Raw genomic sequence first — 21,027 nt, forward strand, 5'->3', positions numbered from 1 at the left:
AGACTAACACAGCCATCCCTCTGGAAAATTTTAAACATAAGTTAAGGTCCTGCGGGTCACAAGACTTAGAAGCAGGCGGTGGACTGTGACAGCCAATGTTAATTCCCGAAACCTTTCTGCGAGACTCGATGAAGCTCGACGTCTGAAGGTGCCACTTCCCCGCGGAAGTCCTGAAAACACCCTTTCCCCGATTTGAGCAGGTTGCTGCCCAAAACTGGGTCTTTCTGCCCCCCTCTCCCTTACCGGCCTGAAACGCTCTTAAGCAAATGAAGGCAGATGCGCTTTCGTCCGACGAGGAAGTGTTCCTCAGTTGAACCTCCGCGCTGAGGAAATAGTTGGGGCTGAGAAAGAGAAAATGAGGAAGCGAGCGCTCCACTCATCCTGAACCGACTGGGGCTTCAGCAGAGGCGCCCAGCAGGCGTAGCAGAAGAGCCAAGACGCCGGGGCGAAGTGTGCCGATTTGGGAGCTGGGGCCGAGGGAGGCGAAACCTTGCCCGGAGAGCCTCAGCGCTGACGTGGATTTCACCTTGGGGGCGCGTCTCTTCGCAAATTCCCTCACGCCGCTGGAAAGGCAGGGGCTCGCGAGCAGAGGCCCCGGTCGGAGGTTCCCACCACCCGTTGGTTTCTCAAGTAAGAGGCGCTCGTACGCCGGACTTCGAGGGTGGGAGGGGCTGGCAGAAAGGGGTTCGGAACTACCCTCTTCTAGATGTCTGTCGTCGAGGGCTTGGAGTTGAGTAATTGCGGGAGAGGGACATTGGAGGCGGAGGAGGAGATCGGAGTTAAGGCTTCCATACTCCTCTTGAGTTTGGGAAAAGGGAGTTACTGATAGGACAGTACCCCCCAAACCAAGAAATAGCAAGGGGTCGTTCGGAAGGCGGGACGCGGGGGTGTGAGGTCGAGCTCAGAAGAGGCGAGGCAGGGAGTGGCCTGGCTGCGAGTCAGTTGAGGGAAAGAGGCGTGTCCAGTGTGAAAGAAGAGGATGAAAAAGAACAGAGGCTCGTTGGAGCAAACTCCTTGAAAAATCGCGGCTTCGTTAGATTACGGCAGCGTTTCTCAACCTTGGGGACTTTAAGCTGTGTAGACTTCAACTCCCAAAATTCCCCAGCCAGCCATGCTGGATTACAGCTCTCTCAAAATGGTCCAACACAACTGGAGGGTTGTGGGAGGTTGATGTATGTGTATGAATAGTTAAGAGACCTGAACACAGAGATAGACATAGTAGTTTTTATGGAGAAAAAATAATGTCTGTTTCACACAGCCAGTGACAAAACAGAAGTGAAAGCCTCATTGTTACTAAAGACACCTCAAAATGCTTTTTTCTTTTGGAAGGGTTTCATAATACTGTACACAGACTACAAGTGGAAGTAGTTTTTTGTCAGGCACAATTTTGTTTTGTTTTCTTTCTTGTCTCTGCATTAGTGCACAGATCAGTTCAGACGAAGGCTGCTCTAAAGGCATGATTTTGGGTGAATCTTCAGACAGTAAGTTGTGCTCCAAAAAAAAAAGTAAAAATGTGTTTCAGGCTACACAAGGTAGGGAACTAAAAGAAGCTGTTGATAGTAAGTGCAGAATAGGGTTGCTGATGCAGGTGGCAGAGAAAACCAGGAGTCAGAATAATGTGTATAGAAGTGTCGTGAGACTTCAACTTTTTCTGCGAGGAGGGAAATTGTAAAGGGAACGTAGTTAGAAGTTAAGACTGATCATTTCATGCTCTGATATTCATGAGCAACTTCACAGGCACTCACTGCTTTCTGCTTCATGCTTGACTAGCTGTTCTTTTTTTAAGGGTTACACTTTTTATCTTCTTGGGATGTGTGTTGGATGTTTTGTGCCTCTGAGTCAATGTTGACTCCTGGCAACTACCTCGACCAGTCCCTGCAGTTTCCTTAGCAAGGTTTTTCAGAAGTGGTTTGCCATTGCCTGTTTCTTAGGGCTGAGAGGGAGTGACTGGCCCAAGGTCACCCAGCTGGCTTCATGCCTCAGGAGGGACTAGAACTCACAGTCTCCCAGTTTCTAGCCCGGTGCGTTAACCACTACACCAGACTGGCTCTTGTATCATTTTATGGCAAACCTTCAATTTCTATTGCAGTGTCTGTATATCACTGTTACATAAAGAACAGTGTCTTGGGGTCTTTGGTTTTTCCTTGCTCTATCTCATCACATTATTCTGCAGAGAAACCCCCTCTTGACATCGAACTGGCACCGTTGAAAATTTTTTATTTTATTTATTTATTTTATTTATCAGATTTGTCACTGCCCATCTCCTCTGAACGGAGGGACTCTGGGAGGTTTACAGCATAAAACAATAACTATACAATAAAATTCCAATATAAAATATAGACTAAAACAATTTTAAAAAATACCAAATATAATAAAATCCTGATGGCTATGGTCTCATTCAATCCTTGGGTAGGAGGGGCACTTCAAGGCATTAGCCAACCCCAAGTATGATTATTCTCCTCCCTGCCCCAAGCCCGATGGCAGAGCCAGGTCTTCAATTCCCTCCGGAAGGCTAGGAGTGATGGGGCTAATCTCACCTCCGGGGGCAAGATGTTCCAAAGGGCGGGCACAACTGCAGAGAAGGCCCGCCTCCTGAACCCTGCCAGACAGAATTCTCTTACCAACAGGGTCCATAGCATGCCGTCTCTGCATGATCAGGTAGGATGGGTTGATGTAATGGGGAAGAGATGGTTCCTCAGCCTGGTTCCATGCCATGTAGGGCTTTAAAGGTGATAACCAACACCTTGAATTGGACCCGGAAGCAAACTGGTATCCAGTGCAGCTCGTGAAGCAAAGGTGTTATAGGCACCCTTCTAGGGGCACCAAAAATAGCCCATGTGGCCGCATTCTGGACCAGCTGAAGCTTCCAGATACTCTTCAAGGGTAGCCCCATGTAGAGCGCATTGCAATAGTCTATATGGGAGATAACAAGGGCATGAGTGACTGTCCGAAGGGCCTCCCAATCCAGGAAAGGGCACAACTGGTGCACAGCTTGCAGCTGTGCAAAGGCCCTTCTGGCCACGGCTGCCACCTGCTCTTTGAGCAGGAGCCGTGAGTCCACGAGGACCCCCAAGTTACGCACCGGGTCTGTCTGGGGCAGTTCAATCCCATCCAGAACCAAAGATGACCAGAGTCCTGGATATGGGAGAGCCCTTAACCCATAACCGCTCAGTCTTACCAGGCTTCAGCCGAAGCCTGTTGTTCCCCATCAGGACCCCCACAGCCCCCAGACACTCAGAGAGGGTGGTCACAGCATCACTTACTTCACCCGGGATGGAGATATTCAATTGAGTATCATCAGCATACTGATGATACCTCATCCCATGGTGACAGATGACCTCACCCAGCGGTTTCATGAAGATGTTAAATAGGAGAGGAGAGAGAACCGAACCCTGCAGCACCCCACAAAGGAGGGGTCGAGGGTCATATCTCTCACTATCACCACTGATTGGGACCGGCCCTGGAGGAAGGAGGTGAACCAGCGTAGAACCATGCCACCCACCCCCAACTCCCTGAGCTGACCCAAAAGGATACCATGGTCGATGGTATTGAAAGCTGCTGAGAGATCAAGAAGAGCAAGGATGGATGTATTACCCCCATCCCGCTCCCGCCAAAGATCATCCATAAGTGCAACCAATGCTGTTTCCATCCCATATCCAGGCCTGAAACCTGACTGAAAGGGGTCTAGATAATCCGTTTCCTCCAGAACCCTCTGGAGCTGTAATGTCACCATTTTCTCAACCACCTTCCCCAAAAAGGGGAGGTGGGAGACTGGATGAAAATTATCCAATACAGTAGGGTCCTGCGATGGTTTCTTGAGGAGGGGTTGTACCAGTGCCTCCTTAAACGCAGTTGAGGACACTCCCTCCCTCAAGGATGTATTGACCATTGCCTGGACCCAGCCACATGTCACCTCCTGAGCTGCCTTCACCATCCAGGAGGGACATGGGTCTAGATGACAAGTGGTGGCATTTACTGTCCTGAGGATCCTGTTTGCTTCCTTGGTTCCAACAGGATCAAACTGTTCCCAGATAACATGGTAAGTACACTCCCTTGGTATCTCCACAGACCATGTGTCATGCTTGGAGTCTAACGTAGAGCAGATCCGAGCGATTTTGTCTTGCAGATGCTCCGAAAACTCCTCTGCATGGCCCTGTAGGTGGGTCACTGCACCCACCTTTCCCAAAAGGGACTGAGTAATTTTAAACAGGGCTGTTGGGTGGCATTCTGCAGACACAATAAGGGCAGAGAAGTATTGGCACTTCGCTGCTCTTATCGCCACCAGGTAGGCCTTAATAGTGGCTCTAACCAGTGTTCGGTCGGATTCGGTCTTTGTCTTCCTCCAGCGGCGCTCTAGATGTCTCTTAGTCCTCTTCAAAACCCTCAGCTCCTCCGTAAACCACGGGGAGCATCGGGTATGATGAGGCAAGAGAGGTCACACAGGCATAATCCTGTCCAAGGCCCCAGCCACCTCCCTATTCCAGGCAGTGGCCAGGGCCTCCGCTGGACCATGCAGCAGATCGTTGAGTATAACCCCCAGCTCCCTCTGAAACCCTACTGGGTCCATCAGTCGCCGGGGGTGGACCAATTGAATGGGTCCCACCTCCCTGCGGAGGGGGTTGGCATAAGAGAATCTCAGGGCCACCAGGGCATGATCTGACCCTGACAATGGGGATAGCTGTAACTTGCCCCTCAGGTCACATTGCCACCACTCCGACAAGAAAACTAAGTCCGGGGTGAGGCCACTGTCTTGAGTCAGCTCCTGAATAATCTGAGTCAGGCCCATGGCTGCCATGGTAGCCATAAACTCCCGAGCTGCCTCCAAGGCACACCCCAGGGACAGCAGGTTGAAGTCCCCCAGAACCATAAGTCTGGGGAACTCCACTGCCAATCCTGAGATGGCCTCCAGCACCTCAGGCAGGGAGGTTGCCACACAGCAGGGAGGCTGGTACAGCAGCAACACTCCCAACTGCTCTTGGGCACCCAATTTGAAAAACAGGGTCTCACAACCGGCCACTTGGGGAGCAGGGCCCCTGAAGGCCACCAGAGACTCCCGAATGACAACTGCTACCCCTCCTCCCCTGACCTGGTGTCTCACCTGGTGCCATGCCGTAAACCCGCCCGGGCACATTTCTGAAAGGGGCACCCCCCTTCAGGGCCCAGCCAGGTTTCGGTAATACATGCCAGGTCTGCCCCCTCCTCAGTGATCAAGTCACATATGAGGGGGACTTTGTTGTTAACAGACCTGGCATTGAGTAGCAGCAGCCGAAGGCCAGGGCCCCTGTGGATCTGCTGACCAGGGCCTGGGTCTGAGCACAGAGGGCCGGAACATGCCACCAGTAACAAACTCCGGGGGTGTCTTCTCCGTAGATGGCCCGCTCTCTGGCTCCTGCCATAGCATCCCCTACCCGTCACCACCTCAATAATATGACCTGCCCTGCACCACCCAGAGACTCCCCTCAGCCCCACTCCTGCACTTCCGGAGTCCCCAACTTGGAATAGAGGTCCCTCCATCCACTCACACACTCTCACACAAACACAGTTATCCACAGGGCAATGGCAGGCCCTCCGGCACACCAGCCCACACTCTCGGTGCCGTCCGGGCCCAGCCATCACCCACCCATTCACTCTTCAGTCATTCACTCTTCAGTCACAATGCTCCCTGTTCGGCCTCTCTCACTGGTCGGCCAGGGGCATCTCATTCACTCCCCCTCACCTCCTGCCTCTCACTCAGGAGGTGAGTGCTCTCCCACACCGTCAGACACTACCAGACTCCCCCCCTTGTTTCTCACCCTAGGAGGGGGTCCTCATTCACACTGGAGGGGCCACCACAGCTCTCCACTTCTTCCGGGCAGGTAGGAAGGGGATAGCCAAGATCTCCGTGCCAAGCCCGCTCCGCATCCCCGAGGTCTGTTATGCCGAGGCCTGTGCCCCTGGGTCTATCCTGGGGTCTCCCTGGTCAGTCTATCGGTTTGCCGTCTCATTGGTCGTCGACCCACTCTACCAGGCCGGTCCTCCAAGTCCGTTCTGCTGGCTCGCTGTGCTGCTGGTCCGCTGAATTCTGAAGGTGTGGAACTGCCAGGCTTAAGTTAGAGGTAATTTCACTTCTGAATGACTCAGAGATCTCTAGGCCACGTCGAAGTAGAGTTCAAGACATCCTCACATGCAGGCAGTGATTCCCTGCTGCTGCAACCAGGGGAGTGAGAAAAGGAGATTCCTCTCCTTCTCTGCCTGCCCCCCCACCAAGCACAAGTCCTCTCCCTTCCCTGTAAGCTGCCTGTTTTACTTCCGCAATTGGTGGACAGCATTGCCACCCGCCTCAATAGCAGCAGCAGCAGCAGCAGCAAGTCAGCACTGGACATAAACCAAACCTGTTTGGCGTATTAACACAAAAATTCCTAAATAAATCTTTATTTACAACAAGAAGATATATTATAATTAATTGAGCAACTAGAACAGAAGGAAGGAGAATTAATTCTCAATTTGTTAACAGGATTCAAATGTTGAAATTAAGGATTTAGATGTTAAAAGGACAACAAGAGTCAGGAGACTGTAAGGCAAAACAAGGTGGCAAGCATAAAACAACCAAACAACTAAGCTAGGGTTTTTCCAAGGCTGGCATGGCAACTAGGTCCTCAGCCAATTCAGGATGAGAAATAGCAGCGACACAGGAATCTTCAGTAGTCAGCGGTGAAGCAGCAAGGCAGGGCTGGAGTACCTGGGAGGAGTACCAGCAAGACTCCTCTCCACAGAAGAGGATGGCCCTGAAACAAGCAAATCCTTCCAATTTAGCTGCTACCATTGGAGCAATGATGGTGCTTTCCAGGAGACAGTAAGAGAAGGGGCTGAAAAGGCAAAGGATCCATGCTTGGTGGGGATGAGGGAGAGGCAGGCAGCTAGGAGAAGAATGAAACAGGGACGGTAAGGGAGGATACTAGTAGGAAGAACATTGTGGTGGGACGTGATGGCTGGTTTTGTGGATCTTACTAGTGTGAATAGTGACCTCATGCAGTGCAATCCACAAAGTCAATACAGTATCCTTCTGACCATGGGGGGAGAGGGGGAGAATAGGGGTTTGGTCTCTTGGGCAGATGAAGGGGAAATGGACACAGAGGTACAGAGCTCCTTGGAGGGGGCAGCCCTGTGGTGGGCCATTTATTTATTTGTAGAGTTGTTCATCTCAAATGTATAACTCTGGGCAGCTCACAACAATAAAAAAACAACTAAAAACAATAAACAAAATACAATATAAAACCACAAAAAAGCATATAAAACCATATTAAAACCATTAAACAAAACCAGGAGTGGTGTTCCAGAAAAACTCAGCAACATTCAGTATAGCCACTGAGCAGCCTCTGCCATGCATCTGGATCCCCAAGCCTAGTTGCAAAGGCATGTTTTCAAAGCCTTACAAAAGGTCAGCAGGGTCAGGGCCAATCTAATCTGGGAGGAGGATGTTCCAAAGGGCAGACGTCACAACAGAAAAGGTTCTCTTCCTGGGCCCCATCAGATGGCACTCCTGAGTGGATGAGACCTCGAACATGCCTCTCCTGCTGGACCTAATGGGATGGGTAGATGTACCTAGGGAGAGGCAGTTTCTCAAATAACCTGGTCAGATTGGAACACTGCAGGTTGCCGGCCTTTCTCAGTGTAATGGAATGAGAGCTTATCTTGGGGAAAGAATGAATGAACCGTTAAGGGAGGAAAAACAACAACTAGGTTCTAAGAAAGTGGAAAGTGTGAGAGAGGAATTCAAACTAACCTGCCTTGAGTGTGACAGGTATAAGCTGGGGCAAGCTCTGACAAGCTTTCAAGAGTCTGTTGTTATACCCCACAGCAATATAGTCATATTCCTGGAATCCTTGTGGTGTTTGTTCCTTGACCTGGCCTACTTCAAAGAGCTGATATTCAGGCTCTTCCTCTGTCTGTTCACATAGAAGGGGGGAATTGTTCTTTTTCCCAATGGAAAACACTAGTTTTTTTCCCAGCTCACTTTGATCTGGCTTCAGCCAGCCCCAGCAGCAAGCTGGCTCCAACCCAAAGGTTCTGATGTGAGGACATCTTCCTTAGCAATTGGAAGCAGGCTGTCTTGGAGTCCTCTTTCACTCTCAAGCTTTAATCATTGTAATTTAAGACTCTGCAAACTTGGCAAATGTCTCCCATCACATTTTCTTTTAATTTGTTTAAATGCTAGACCATCCTTACTCTAAAGATCCTGCCAAAAATCACAGAAAATGAATTCAGTGAACTGTACTAGTAACTGACAAGTTTATGTGGAAACAGTTAAGTTCTGTAGTGGAAAAGCATTTTCAGCCTAGGACCCCATTCCCTCTGCTGCAGTTTAGTGATGTTGCCAAGCAGTTATGGGAGACAGTCAACTGCATCTGAAAGGTAACAGATGCTATAGCCACTTCATTGAATAGGGGACACCAAACAAAGAAAAATCCATATAGAACATACTCTTTACAATATTATTCAGAGTTTCAGAGTAGCAACTGGGATTTCTGTTACCCAAGCCTCAGACACTCATTATCAGACATTGGGCTTGTAAACCATGGTTTAAAACTTTATATCATATGAACCCAGCCAAATGTGAATTAGTCCATAACCATAGGAAAGCAAAACATGGCTTAGCACAATGCATCAATCATGTCATCTATGTATGTGATGGCAGGTCATAAATAACCAGGGCTCTTAATCACATGCAGGGATTTGGATTATTTCAGCCCTTGTAATGAATATGTTATGGGCAATTCTTTTCTCTCCTTTCATATATACTTTAAACATTATCTTAAGTATTTAAATACTTTTAACAACTCTGTTGACAAACATGATTTTGCTGCAAAGACTGCAATCATGTATACATTTTTTCTCAAACAGATTTTACTGAATTTCCTAAGACTATCTAATCTTAGTGAATGAAAATATTGTGTGTGCGCGCACGTGCATGCCTTTCAGTCAGTCTTGACTCCTGGCAACTGCCTGGACAAGTCCCTGCAGTTTTCTTGGTACCATTTTTACAAGTGGTTTGCTATTGCCTCCTCCTCAGGGCTGAGAGAGTGACTGACCCAAAGTCACCCAACTAGCTTTGTGCATAACAACCAATGTACCAGTCTGGGTCTCAAACACATTTACATACTACCTTTTAAGTAAAAGGTGAGAAAAAGTAGGTTTTACCACACTAATTGTTTTTAGATTCTAGAAACAGCTCTTGAGTAGTAATTCTTCTCTATATAACTTAAACTTTATAAACGCTTACCTCAAATTCAAATTATTATCTTAGCAGAGCATATCATGCTTAATTCAGAAACGATTAAAAGAAAGTAATTGCCATAACTACATATTTTTATGATTTATATAATCCAGATTTAGTTATTCATAGAGTAAACCTACTGAGGTGAATGAGATAACACTTTTGAATTATTATTAAGTGCCACTGATATCAGGTAATTTATTCTAAATGTAACAAGGCTTGCATCGCTTGCGAGATGGACAGTGCAGAAATGTGAGAAATAAATTAATAAAATAATAAAATAAATAAACAACATTTGAATCCAATAATTCTAAAACTACTCCATGGAAATAAGTCAAGCTGATTGACTTATACAGTTATCATAATGGGGGCGGGGAGCTGTTTGTTTGTTGTGCTCACATTCTGATTGCAGTTTGTCGAGTGTTAACTTCCCTAAATATTACTAAAATTGATATAACATTAGATTGTTGTTGTGAGCAGAATTTGTTCAATTTTTTTTGTGGGAGATTTAATTTAAATTCTTTAATACCATATTAAACCATAAGGAATCTTTCTGTTGTTATTAGCTCTTGATTTTGCCACTGCTATTCCGAATAGAAGATATGAGAAAGAGAGTAAATGCAATCAGAACATTTTCCCTAAATCTTCATATGATATTAGAAGATGGGAAAATTTAGTGCTTATTTTATTAAGGTTTAAATGTATGTTTATAGGATCTTAAGCAATGTGAGTTTGGAGGAAGGAGGAGAAATGGAACAAAAATGCACTAATAAATATTTTGTTACCTAGTGAAATGTACATTTTAAAGATGCTGGAGTTAAGTGAGAACTTAGCAACTGAAGTTCTCTGAAGTTTGAAAAGGGTAGAAATTTACTTAAATATCCTATAGGTGGTAAAGCTAAACCAGAGGTCTTCCTCTGTGCCAAATACCTTGATAAAGAAGCAGTGAAACCTGAAGAAATATAAATTCTATACTGTCCCTAAACAAAAATTTCCCTAAACAAAATTTCTGGCTGGTTTATAAAATGTATCAATTATGTTAATGTCAAAACTGATACCTGAAATAACAGTCATAGAGATAATAAAATCAAAATCTAGCAAAAAATTAGTCTTCAGAATAAACATACTGATAAAATAGCATAGTAAATAAATTTATATCAAATTTATACTAGAAATAATCATAGAGATGACAATCATAGGGAACAAAATCAAAATCTAGCAAAAAGTTTAGTCTTCAGAATAAACATACTGACTAAAATAAGCATAGAATTAGTATCAAATTCACAAAAGTATCAAAATGTACCATAGTTTGACATAGTGCCAAACAGTCACAGTGTAGTCTCTCACATTTTTATTGTCTATATCAGTGTTTCTCAACCTTGGAAGCTTTAAGATGGGTGGACTTCAACTCCCAGAATTTTCCAGTCAGCAAATTGCCGAGGTTGAGAACTGGTCTATATTGTCTCTCACATTTTATTGTCTATATTGTAAAATTACTTTCCTGCTTACTTTGTGTATTTTTGCTTATTACTTTTTCTTATTACTACATTTATGCTAGAGGGAGAGAGAGAATTGACACACCGTTAAATTGTTTATAGTCATGTTTTCTAAATACAAAAAATAATGTGCCTAATGTTTTAAATAATTGATTATTTTTGTTAGATTGTATCAAAGGAACACAGATAAACTAAACTAATTATATTATTCTAGTAGCCCTGTGTAGTTATAGGAACATAGTTTCAGATAAAAACAGGAAGCAGCTTTTCTCAGAACTATTTTTTGTAAGTTTTAGCAGAGTATATTTTACTGATAGAGTAGGAAAAAAAATCTGTCTTGAATATCCAATTATATGTATTCAGATAAATATTGTTTAAAATGTAAAAAGTATGGGGACTTTAATTTTACCTATTGATTTACCATATTATTTTCTTATCATTTGTGGTAGTTTCTGACATTTGAACTAAATGCCTATAGGGGCTGCAGTGGCTCAGTAGTTAAGACGCTGAGTCAGAGGATCATTAAGGTCGGCAGCTTGGCAGTTTGAAACTCGGAAGCGCAAACCGCATGATGGAGTGAGCTCCCATCACCTTGCCCCGGCTCCTGCTAACCTAGCAGTTCAAAAGCATGCAAATGCAAGTAGATAAATAGGTACCACTTCAGTTGGAAAATAACAGGGACATCAAAGGAGCCCCCTTGGGCATCCCCCAGGCAACGGTGATGTCACTGGCAAATCCTTTCAACACAGAAGCACCTTGGCAGGTGCTTCTGACATGAAAAAAGCAAAACAAAACAAAACAAGAAAACCCCTAAATGCCTGAATTGCAGTCCATACTTAAGCAATGTTAATGGGTTCTTGAGCTAGCTTTTGTTTTTTTAATCATAGATCAAGGCAGGCAATATAGTACAGCAGTATCTATCTTTGTATAACTGTATTCCCATACACTAAGAACATAATGTTCAGAGTATAGTTTATGAACTACAGTGACTTGTCATAGCGAGAATATGTACTGGTTCAACATCACAATATGATATGATTAAGAAGCTTGATGATGGTATAGACAGTGTAAAAACTCCATACATTGCAGACCTAATTCCTAATTCTGCTAATTGGATAAAAGAGTCAGCTTCCATTTCCCTATGAGAACCAAGTATCAGACCCTAGTCAATGTTTCATCAGGGTACCAGCTAAAGTAATGGCCATGGCAGACCTCTTGTCTGGCAACTCCAAATTGCCCTATAAATATTTTCTCGTCTCATGTTTGGCTGTTTTCCAGACCAGCACCAGAACACATGGGGATGACAATAGGACATTTATGTCCTTTGCTGGACAAAGCCAGCAGCATACTCTTGAATCACATACCTCTGCTCCATTGCAGCTGAGTTTTAAATAGAATTACAGCATAAAAAGATCTGCAAAACCCTGAATCAAATTTTAGGCTGTGTTGCCTTTGCATCAAGATTTTCAACATCTATAACTCCTTTAATTATGTTTAATGAGGTTTTGGTTATAATCCTGAGATTTCTGAGGATGTCACAGCAGCAGTAAGTTTTTTCAGATTTTTGCCTTCAGGGATGGAAAAAGAGTACTAACTACAGAGAAAGAAATTCAGTCTTGGAGACCTCCCTGTCAGCCCATATGGAACTTGCTGGGACCAATAGGAAGGGGCATTAGGCATTATGTTGAAAGTGGGCCAAGAAAGGCTGTAGAACTTTCCCCAAACTAATTTCTAATCTATTCCAGTCAAAGTATTAACCCAAAATGAAACCAGTCGAAAGGGAAGTATTCAGAAGATATTTGTTTAGGAAGAGTTAAAAGAGAAATAAACATTGCTCCTTCCTCAATTTACCCTGCCATCTGGAGACTCTATAACCTTTAAATTCAGCGATATTAATTTCTAACCATACAGATAGGTAGAAGTGCTGTGCTTGAGAATTATTTTATTTTGGGGGGCAATTTATGCATTGCCTCAAGCCTAGGGGTGTAGATGGTTCTCATCCTCAGTTTATGTGACAGCAAAAATAGATACACAAGTCATCCAACTGTTAAAAGGGTTTTATCTGAAGTTGCAAAATATTTCTGGGTATTATTATTATTATTATGCATCTGCATACATGTATATACCGTATAGTAATTCTGTGTTAAAATCTCTTCTAAATTTTTTTACCATTCACATTCTATTTGATTGAAAAGATATTGCTTAACTTTTTTTTTTATCAAGGGAATAATATTTTGGTGACATTCATATTGGTAGTATGCCAAGGTTTTGCAAGTAGTTAGGAGTGGGGCAAAAGGATTTGTTAAAGTATCTTGTCTCTTATTGTAGATTTATCTCTCTGGCACTCTGTGTCCTCTTTGATTTTCATGTCTGAACTATCCCAAGGGGATATTTCAGAAGGGGACTTGTGGGTTTTTTAGACCAAGAAATGCGAAAGAAGCTGGAGATTTCACAGTGATAGAGATGCAAAACAAGAATAAAGGAAATCCTCTGCAACTTTGGAACATTAAAGTAAGCTCAAAACCCAGCATTTCTTGTTGCTATATACAGGTATGACAATCCATGATTGTGGAACTGGGTAGACCATAGCTATGTACTACACTGATATGCTTAATAGTAATATTTTCACTTAAATCAAAGAATATTTACATCATTGTATAAATAGTTATATTAAGGACACTTTGTTCCACTTGATTTTCTTTACTACCATGGGTGAGGTTTTATTTTTGCTTATTGCTCTAATAGCTCTGGTATTGATAACTTTTGATGTTCGTGTATTGATTCCTGGAGATGTTGGCTCTACATTTTCACATATATGCAAATTATTACAGTTTTCTTTCCTTATGCTGTGCTTGATGAGGTTTGGTTTGTTGCTTTTTATCATTTTATTCATAGAGTTGTCAGATAAATTGATACTTGTATTTATAGTAAAATAAATAGTCCAGGTTTTAAGGTTAAGATATGGAAGACTGAGTATGTAAGTCTCCACAAAAAAATGAACATAGTCAGGAACCATCACCCATATTCTCATTTAATAATTTATATGTCCATATACATTCTGGTTATCAATCCATTGTGTGAAAATGATAGAACTGTCATTTGATGCCCTTTGAGATCATCCTGCTGCTTGATCTGGACTAGGAATATGAGAAACATTTTTTCCAAACACCCAGGTGTTCTCCATGAAATGAGAAATCCCCATATCAGAAATTTTGAAAGTTTTCTCAGGTTTGACAAAGGGGCAGTTGTTCAAGAAAACTAAGGACAAATCACCCTTGAGTGTGTAAAACTACTTGTGTAGGTCATTTAATTCCAGACCATATTGGTAAATAGTTATAAAATTCCACTCCATAAAAAAAATTACCTATCCTTCTTGTGAAATACTTTCTAACACGCATATCCCAGTATGATTTACCAAACTGACAATGCATGTTTTAGCCTGCTTTCCTTAGATTTTTTTTATGTATGTACAGACTGAAATGTGAAGCAGTGTCATCACCTTGGTGACATCAAAGCAACTAGTAGTTACTTATTGATTCACAGTGGAACCAATTACTTAGAAAAGTAGTTAGTCTGTGTTTCACAGGATGTGGTCAAGCAGAGCCTGGACAGCCATCTGTCGTGGATGCTTCAGTCTAGATTCCTGCAGTGAGGAAGGGATAGGATTTGATGGCATAAATGCCTCTTGCCAACTAAGATTCTAGGAGAGATAGAGATACATAGATATAGAGTTAAACTGTTTGGTATGCTAAGTTCATAGCCATTGCTTCCTCTCCTTTGCTGTATTGTAAACTTTATAAATAGCTCTTTATTTTTAATATTAAAGATTATCTCCAGGAGAGTGAAATAGTTAACACATTGGGAAAAGTGTTGACTTTTTTATGTAGTGCTGGGCTACTAATGTTAACAAATTACTTATACAAATAGGTGTAGGCAGATGGTCTATTAAATTCTTGGTAGATTTTTCTCTTATTTTACTGGTTGACATGTTTTGCTAACTGTAACTGCAATCCTAACTCTTCTGTCACTAAAATACTTCTGGTTTTGGACAGAGGGCTGTCCTGACTTAGAGCAAAAAACCACACTGAGACAGGGATTTGGTCTCTAGTGTTTATTGAACTACTCTAGTAGACAGAAAATCCTGCCAAACTGAAAGAGTGTGGGAAACCCACACAGATAAACCCCAAACTCAAGGTGGGTCTGCTCTGAGTTTCTTTGAAGGACAGTTCAAAGCCTTTAAACTACGCATGCATTTTCCCCCCTGGATAAGGGCCCCTTCCTGCTCACCATCCGTACTCATGGCAAGGACACTTTTCTTTCACTTTTTCTTTCTCAGTTTTTATTTTAAATAACTCCAGGAGCTAGAGGTTTCTTTCTTCCTCAATAAATTCTAAAGTAATTTTGCTAAATCATTACTTGCAGTTTGGCTGTCCTATTGATGCAACTTCTGTTAAATATGCATAGGACTCATAATAATTAAAAAATTAATATTTATTATTAACAATTATTTATTATTTTAGCTTTAGAGAGGATATTATGTCTATGTTTAATTTAATCATATTTACTCTCAATTGAAATGTAATTTGCTTAAGAGTACTGTTGTGTTGTATATTTTCTTTCTCTCTGTATATACTTCCAAAATATGCAGGTGCAATTTTTGAGGAGGATGAAATATATCTAGCAGGACTTTAGTAAAAAATTGCTAACTGCTCATCCATTCTACTTGAAGAGATTGTATATAGCTTTTAATTAAAAAGGCATACAATATTTCTGCTGCAAATTCACCTACTGTAAGGTGTTAGTTTGGAGAGTTTGAAAATTATAACAAGAACAGTGAAAAAGAATTGTACTAATTGCCTAATTTGGGACAAATCTGTTTTCTCTGATGTTCACATTTTTAAAAGCACATGTTAATTCTGTTCCATTTCAACCTCAGTTTGTAAGGGGTCTTGTCTGCTTATATTTTTATACATTTTCTTTAATAAATGTATTTTTATAAACACATTTATAAAATACATTTATAAATGTATATTAATATATACACTTTTGTATAATTCCTCCCACCCCATCCTACCCCACCCAGATTCTCTCCTTGCCACCTCACCCTATCCATGTATACTAATGTATACATTTTTGTATGATATTCCCCTTCCCACCCCACCCCAATGCAAATTTCTAAGAATAATTTCTAAGAATGTTCATTAATCATAAATAATTTCAGCTCACAGATTAATGCAAAAACTATGAATTTGGTAGTTTCATATTAAAATGAAATTAGACATGAGGTTTTTTGAGCCTCCCTCCTCCTACTCTTTCCTGCACCCAAAGTGTAAATGACTTTAAATGACTTTTGAATGTCCACTAGCCACAGAAAGAAATAGAAATGCAGTTTAGGTGCTTTCAGCTAGAGGTGCACATATATTTAAACACCAAAGATCAGCACTTGTGGTTTCCTGTATAAGACTAAAATAATAATTATTAAAAGGATACTGTGAGAGCCCCAAGTCTGCAAAAACTGCAAAATCAACAGGGTTAGGAGGGAGGGGAAAAAAGCAACAGTTTCTAAGGCATGGTCCAAAGGTAATAGCTGAAGAATTCTAAGCAAACACAATTTTTCTATTATTCAGCAGCTCTTAGATGGAAAGAGCAATTGAATTTTATAATGCTAAGTCTAGTAAATCAATGGTATATGTGTCTGAGCTGTATGTACCAGTATAGACAAATTCTTAGGTTGCATTCATATGCAAGCAATTCACACTTCAGTGAGTAAAGCTAAGCCAGGAAGCCCCTGATTCAAAATGGATGTTGTTGTTGTTTATTCGTTTAGTCGCTTCCAACTCTTCGTGACTTCATGGACCAGCCCACGCCAGAGCTTCCTGTCGGTCGTCAACACCCCCAGCTCCCCCAGGGACGAGTCTGTCACCTCTAGAATATCATCTATCCATCTTTCCTTTGGTGGGCCCCTCTTCCTTTTGCCTTCCACTCTCCCTAGCATCAGCACCTTCTCCAGGGTGTCCTGTCTTCTCATTATGTGGCCAAAGTATTTCAGTTTTGCCTTTAATATCATTCCCTCAAGTGAGCCGTCTGGCTTTATTTCCTGGAGGATGGACTGGTTGGATCTTCTTGCAGTCCAAAGCACTCTCAGAATTTTCCTCCAACACCACAGTTCAAAAGCATCGATTTTCCTTCTCTCAGCCTTCCTTATGGTCCAGCTCTCGCAGCCATATGTTACTACAGGGAACACCATTGCTTTAACTATGCAGACCTTTGTTGTCAGTGTGATGTCTCTGCTCTTAACTATTTTATCGAGATTTCTCATTGCTCTTCTCCCAAGGATTAAGCGTCTTCTGATTTCCTGACTGCAGTCAGCATCTGCAGTAATCTTCGCACCGAGAAATACAAAGTCTTTCACTGCTTCTACATTTTCTGCCTCTATTTGCCAGTTATCAATCAAGCTGGTTGCCATAATCTTGGTTTTTTTGAGGTTTAGCTGCAAGCCAGCTTTTGCACTTTCTTCTTTCACCTTCATCATAAGGCTCCTCAGTTCCTCTTCACTTGCCTCCCAAATTTACTATGGCAAAACCATGGTTTATGTGAACAAAAATGGATTTTTTTCTAAATTAATGTTGAGGGTAGATAAATGTCCTTTAAAATAGTGCTGTCACTACCCCCAAAATGATAATCAAATTCTTATACTGAAGTTTGAATTAGGGTTTCCAGGGATATCTATCTATCTATCTATCTATCTATCTATCTATCTATCTATCTATCTATCTATCTATCTATCTGTCTTCTTCCCATTTACCCATTTTCAGTGCTAAAGAAAAGGTTCTGCACGAACCCCTCCAAGTTACATTTAAAATAAAGAAGTTGCACTATTCCACCAAAGCTGACCGAATTTCATCTAGCACAGGGCCGCAACCACAAGGAATGGGAAACCAGCAGCAGTTTCAGAAACGGGGCTGATCCACGAGTATGACGACATGCCACAACAATGGATATGAGAGCTTTTTATCGGGCCCTTCCTTACAAGCACGGGAGGCAGATTATAGTATGATGGCTTAAGGAAGTGCTGACTGCATTTTCAGCTGCTCCCTTAGCAGTGAAGCCGAACGGGTTGTGTCAGAACAAGAAGCTGCATACTTGATAGCGTATCACACTAAGCCTGTGTAGCATATATGGAGGCAGGGGAAGGGGAAGTGAAGGAAGACCAGACCGACAGTATGTCAAATGTTGCCATATTTCACATTGTCCATTGACTTTACAAACATGGAATTCAGCTGGGACACTTAAGAATGGAAAAACTGGCAGGTTATCCTTAAGCTACTGAAATCAATATTTGCTGTCATGGTGGCCACTTCCTCCATTCTAACCCCTTCCCTCTTTTTTACTGTCACATGGCCAAGAGTGAAGGTATTAAGGGATTGGAAGGCATTTCAGAAGCCACAGAATGCTTTCTCTTCCATGTTTTACTTTCTGATATGTGATATACGTATCCATGAGCAGTGCACTGCTTACTCCTGTACAAGAGCATCATGAGATATGGTCAGCTAAAATATTGTTTCCCTTTTGTTTATGATTATGATTCATTGATAATCTCTTAGATCATGATTGCATTGTATATATTTCCATCTCATGGTTCCAATAAGATCATCAAGGTAGTGTACAAAATAACATACATTCATATGAAAATGTCACTAACTCAGGTTTTTCATTCTTTCCAGGTGTAATATAACTTCAAAAGCAAACAAGCAAACAGACCAGTGGGAAAAAAATGGCAGGTTTTAATTCTGTTAGCCACCTAACCTATTTTTTTGGCAACATCACACGTGAAGAAGCTGAAGACTACCTGCTGCAAGGAGGACTAAGCAACGGACTCTACTTGCTGAGACAGAGCCGAAACTTTCTAGGTGGTTTTGCTTTGTCTCTGGCATATAATAACAAGGTTTATCATTATACCATTGAGAGGGAAATTAATGGCACTTATGCTATTACTGGAGGAAAATCCCACAGGAGTCCTGTAGAACTCGTTGACTACCACTCAGATGAAATTGATGGTCTAGTGTGTTTACTCAAGAAACCATGTAATCGGCCACCAGGAGTGGAACCCAAAACAAGTCACTTTGAGGACTTAAAGGAAAATCTAATCAGAGAATATGTTGAACAAACCTGGAATTTACGTGTAAGATTATTATTTTTTCTTTTCATTATAGTTTTCCCTCTTTTGCTTTTGGGTGGGTAGAGATTATAGCTGGCGAAGCAATGATGCAAAGTAGGCAATACCATGTCATATATGTAGGCAAAGCAAGGATTTTCCATCTTACTTGAGTTTGGGGAGGAAATTGGAGGTTTCTATATTTGTTCATTATTTGAAGCCTATTTTAGGACTTGTCCTAAATTTGAAGCCTATTTTAGGATTGCATTTGACATGTATTTATCACTTTAAAATGGTGGGAAACCATGCCATTTATTTTAGCAATTTTGGTCAGAAGATTTTCTGTGAACTGCAAAAAATAGATCACCTTGCCACATATGCTCCTGACATGTTACTCACCCCTATCTAACAAGCAAGAGGTACAGTGGTGCTTAAAAGTATGTGAACCCTTTTGCATTTTTAATATTTCTGCATAAATATGATCTAAAACATCTGTTTTCCACACAAGTCCTAAAATTAGATAAAGAGAACCCAATTAAATGAGTCAAAAACAATATACCCATTCATTTATTTATTGAGGAAAATGATCCAAAGCTACATATCTGGGTGTGGCAAAAGTATGTAAACCTAGTTTTAGAACTTGTGTGGAAAACATATCAAGTTTTAAGTCCTATTTGTAGAGAAATACTAAAACTTCAAAAGGGTTCCCAAACTTTTAAGCACCACTGCATGCGTATACTGACATTGAGCTGTTTGGCCTATAATATCCTAAATATCCCTTGGGTTCGTTTTTTTAAACATTGTGTCACATGAGTCAACTTCCAGTCTTCTCACACTGTCCACAATTGAAGTATAAGTGTGCTAGAACATCTTCTTCTGATAGCCCAATGTGCTCTAGATGTTCCAATTCCTTCCCTGGGAAAGTCAATACAGGTTCAGGTATCAGCCCTATATCTTCTGCAGCAAAGGCAGATACAAAGTATTAATTCTGTTTCTCTGCAAACTCCATATTCTCCACAAACATTCCTTTCACTGCTTTGTCACCTAATGACCTAAACACTTCTCTGGCTAGTTTTCTTCTTTGAATATGTATTTCAAAATTCTTTTTGAATGATTTTGCAATTCACTTTCAGTTATTTTAAATTCATTTGTATTCGTTAGTATGACTTTACACCTTCTCTGCCAGGGTTTGCACCGCAGACATTTCACAGTACTGCTTGTGCAGGCAGAAGTTAGAAAACACCCCTTTTGATACTGGGCAAGAAAAGATGGACAGAGTTTGCCCTTGCAGTGAGCCAGTGCTGGTTTGAGAACAACATCATATCTTCAAGTCCTCAGAAAAGGGTTAGTGGAGAAGTTCCTGTCAGAGCAAGCCAGACATCTGGATGATCCCTAAAAGTTATACTAAAAGTTCTACACTCTAAGTTTGTATACTCTAAAATCGTAGTAAACTGCTCTGTTTATGTCCAAACCATTCATAGCAACTTCTATAATTAACTATATTGTATACTTATATCTTTGCCCTTCCTGTCAATTGTACAGGGACATGCCCTTGAGCAAGCAATTATTAGTCAGAAACCACAACTGGAGAAACTGATTGCTACAACAGCACATTTGAAAATGCCCTGGTTCCATGGGATGATATCTCGGGAGGAATCAGAGCACCGTGTGCTTCTGGGTACAAAGACCAATGGAAAATTTTTGTAAGTATACATTTTTCCCTGCAGTTTCCAAAAATTAATGCTAACAACCAGAAGAATAATATGAAAAGTAAATAAAACGATGTGGTATATTAATTGTTTTAAGCCATTCCAAATAATTTTTTTTACTGTCATTCAATGCATTTCCATTTACTTAAAACAGCATTCATGATTTGTTTACAGTGGCGTTATCAATTCTTTACAGAATAAAGAACTTCATGTCCCCTGACCGTAAAATTGAAAAAACTTTTTCATACACTATCACCTTCATGTAAAAACAAAATGGACAAATTAATGGTAGGTGGCGGTTATAATCTCTATAGATAACTAGAAAGTCCATATTTCAAATAGTTCATATTTGAAAGCTTTTGGCCATGTCAGAACCTGGATAAACAACTAGAGAACTATGTTGCTTTTATGCTC

At 41.6% G+C, this 21,027-nt stretch overlaps 1 protein-coding gene across 2 annotated transcripts in view; it reads left to right on the forward strand.

Moving 5' to 3' along the window:
- Positions 1-239: 239 nt before the first annotated feature.
- Positions 240-21,027, forward strand: part of SYK (spleen associated tyrosine kinase) — a 46,148-nt gene continuing 25,360 nt past the window's right edge. The window contains exons 1-3 of one of the 2 annotated variants that reach the window (XM_063295248.1): positions 240-630; positions 18,474-18,931; positions 20,447-20,607. In XM_063295248.1, the coding sequence (XP_063151318.1) occupies positions 18,524-18,931; positions 20,447-20,607 (569 nt within the window). In that variant the 5' untranslated portion in view covers positions 240-630; positions 18,474-18,523. The remainder of the gene's footprint in view (positions 631-18,473; positions 18,932-20,446; positions 20,608-21,027) is intronic. The other variant, XM_063295249.1, reaches the window with a different exon arrangement.

This window comes from Candoia aspera, chromosome 2, assembly GCF_035149785.1.
Source record: "Candoia aspera isolate rCanAsp1 chromosome 2, rCanAsp1.hap2, whole genome shotgun sequence".
Classification (NCBI taxonomy): domain Eukaryota; kingdom Metazoa; phylum Chordata; class Lepidosauria; order Squamata; family Boidae; genus Candoia; species Candoia aspera.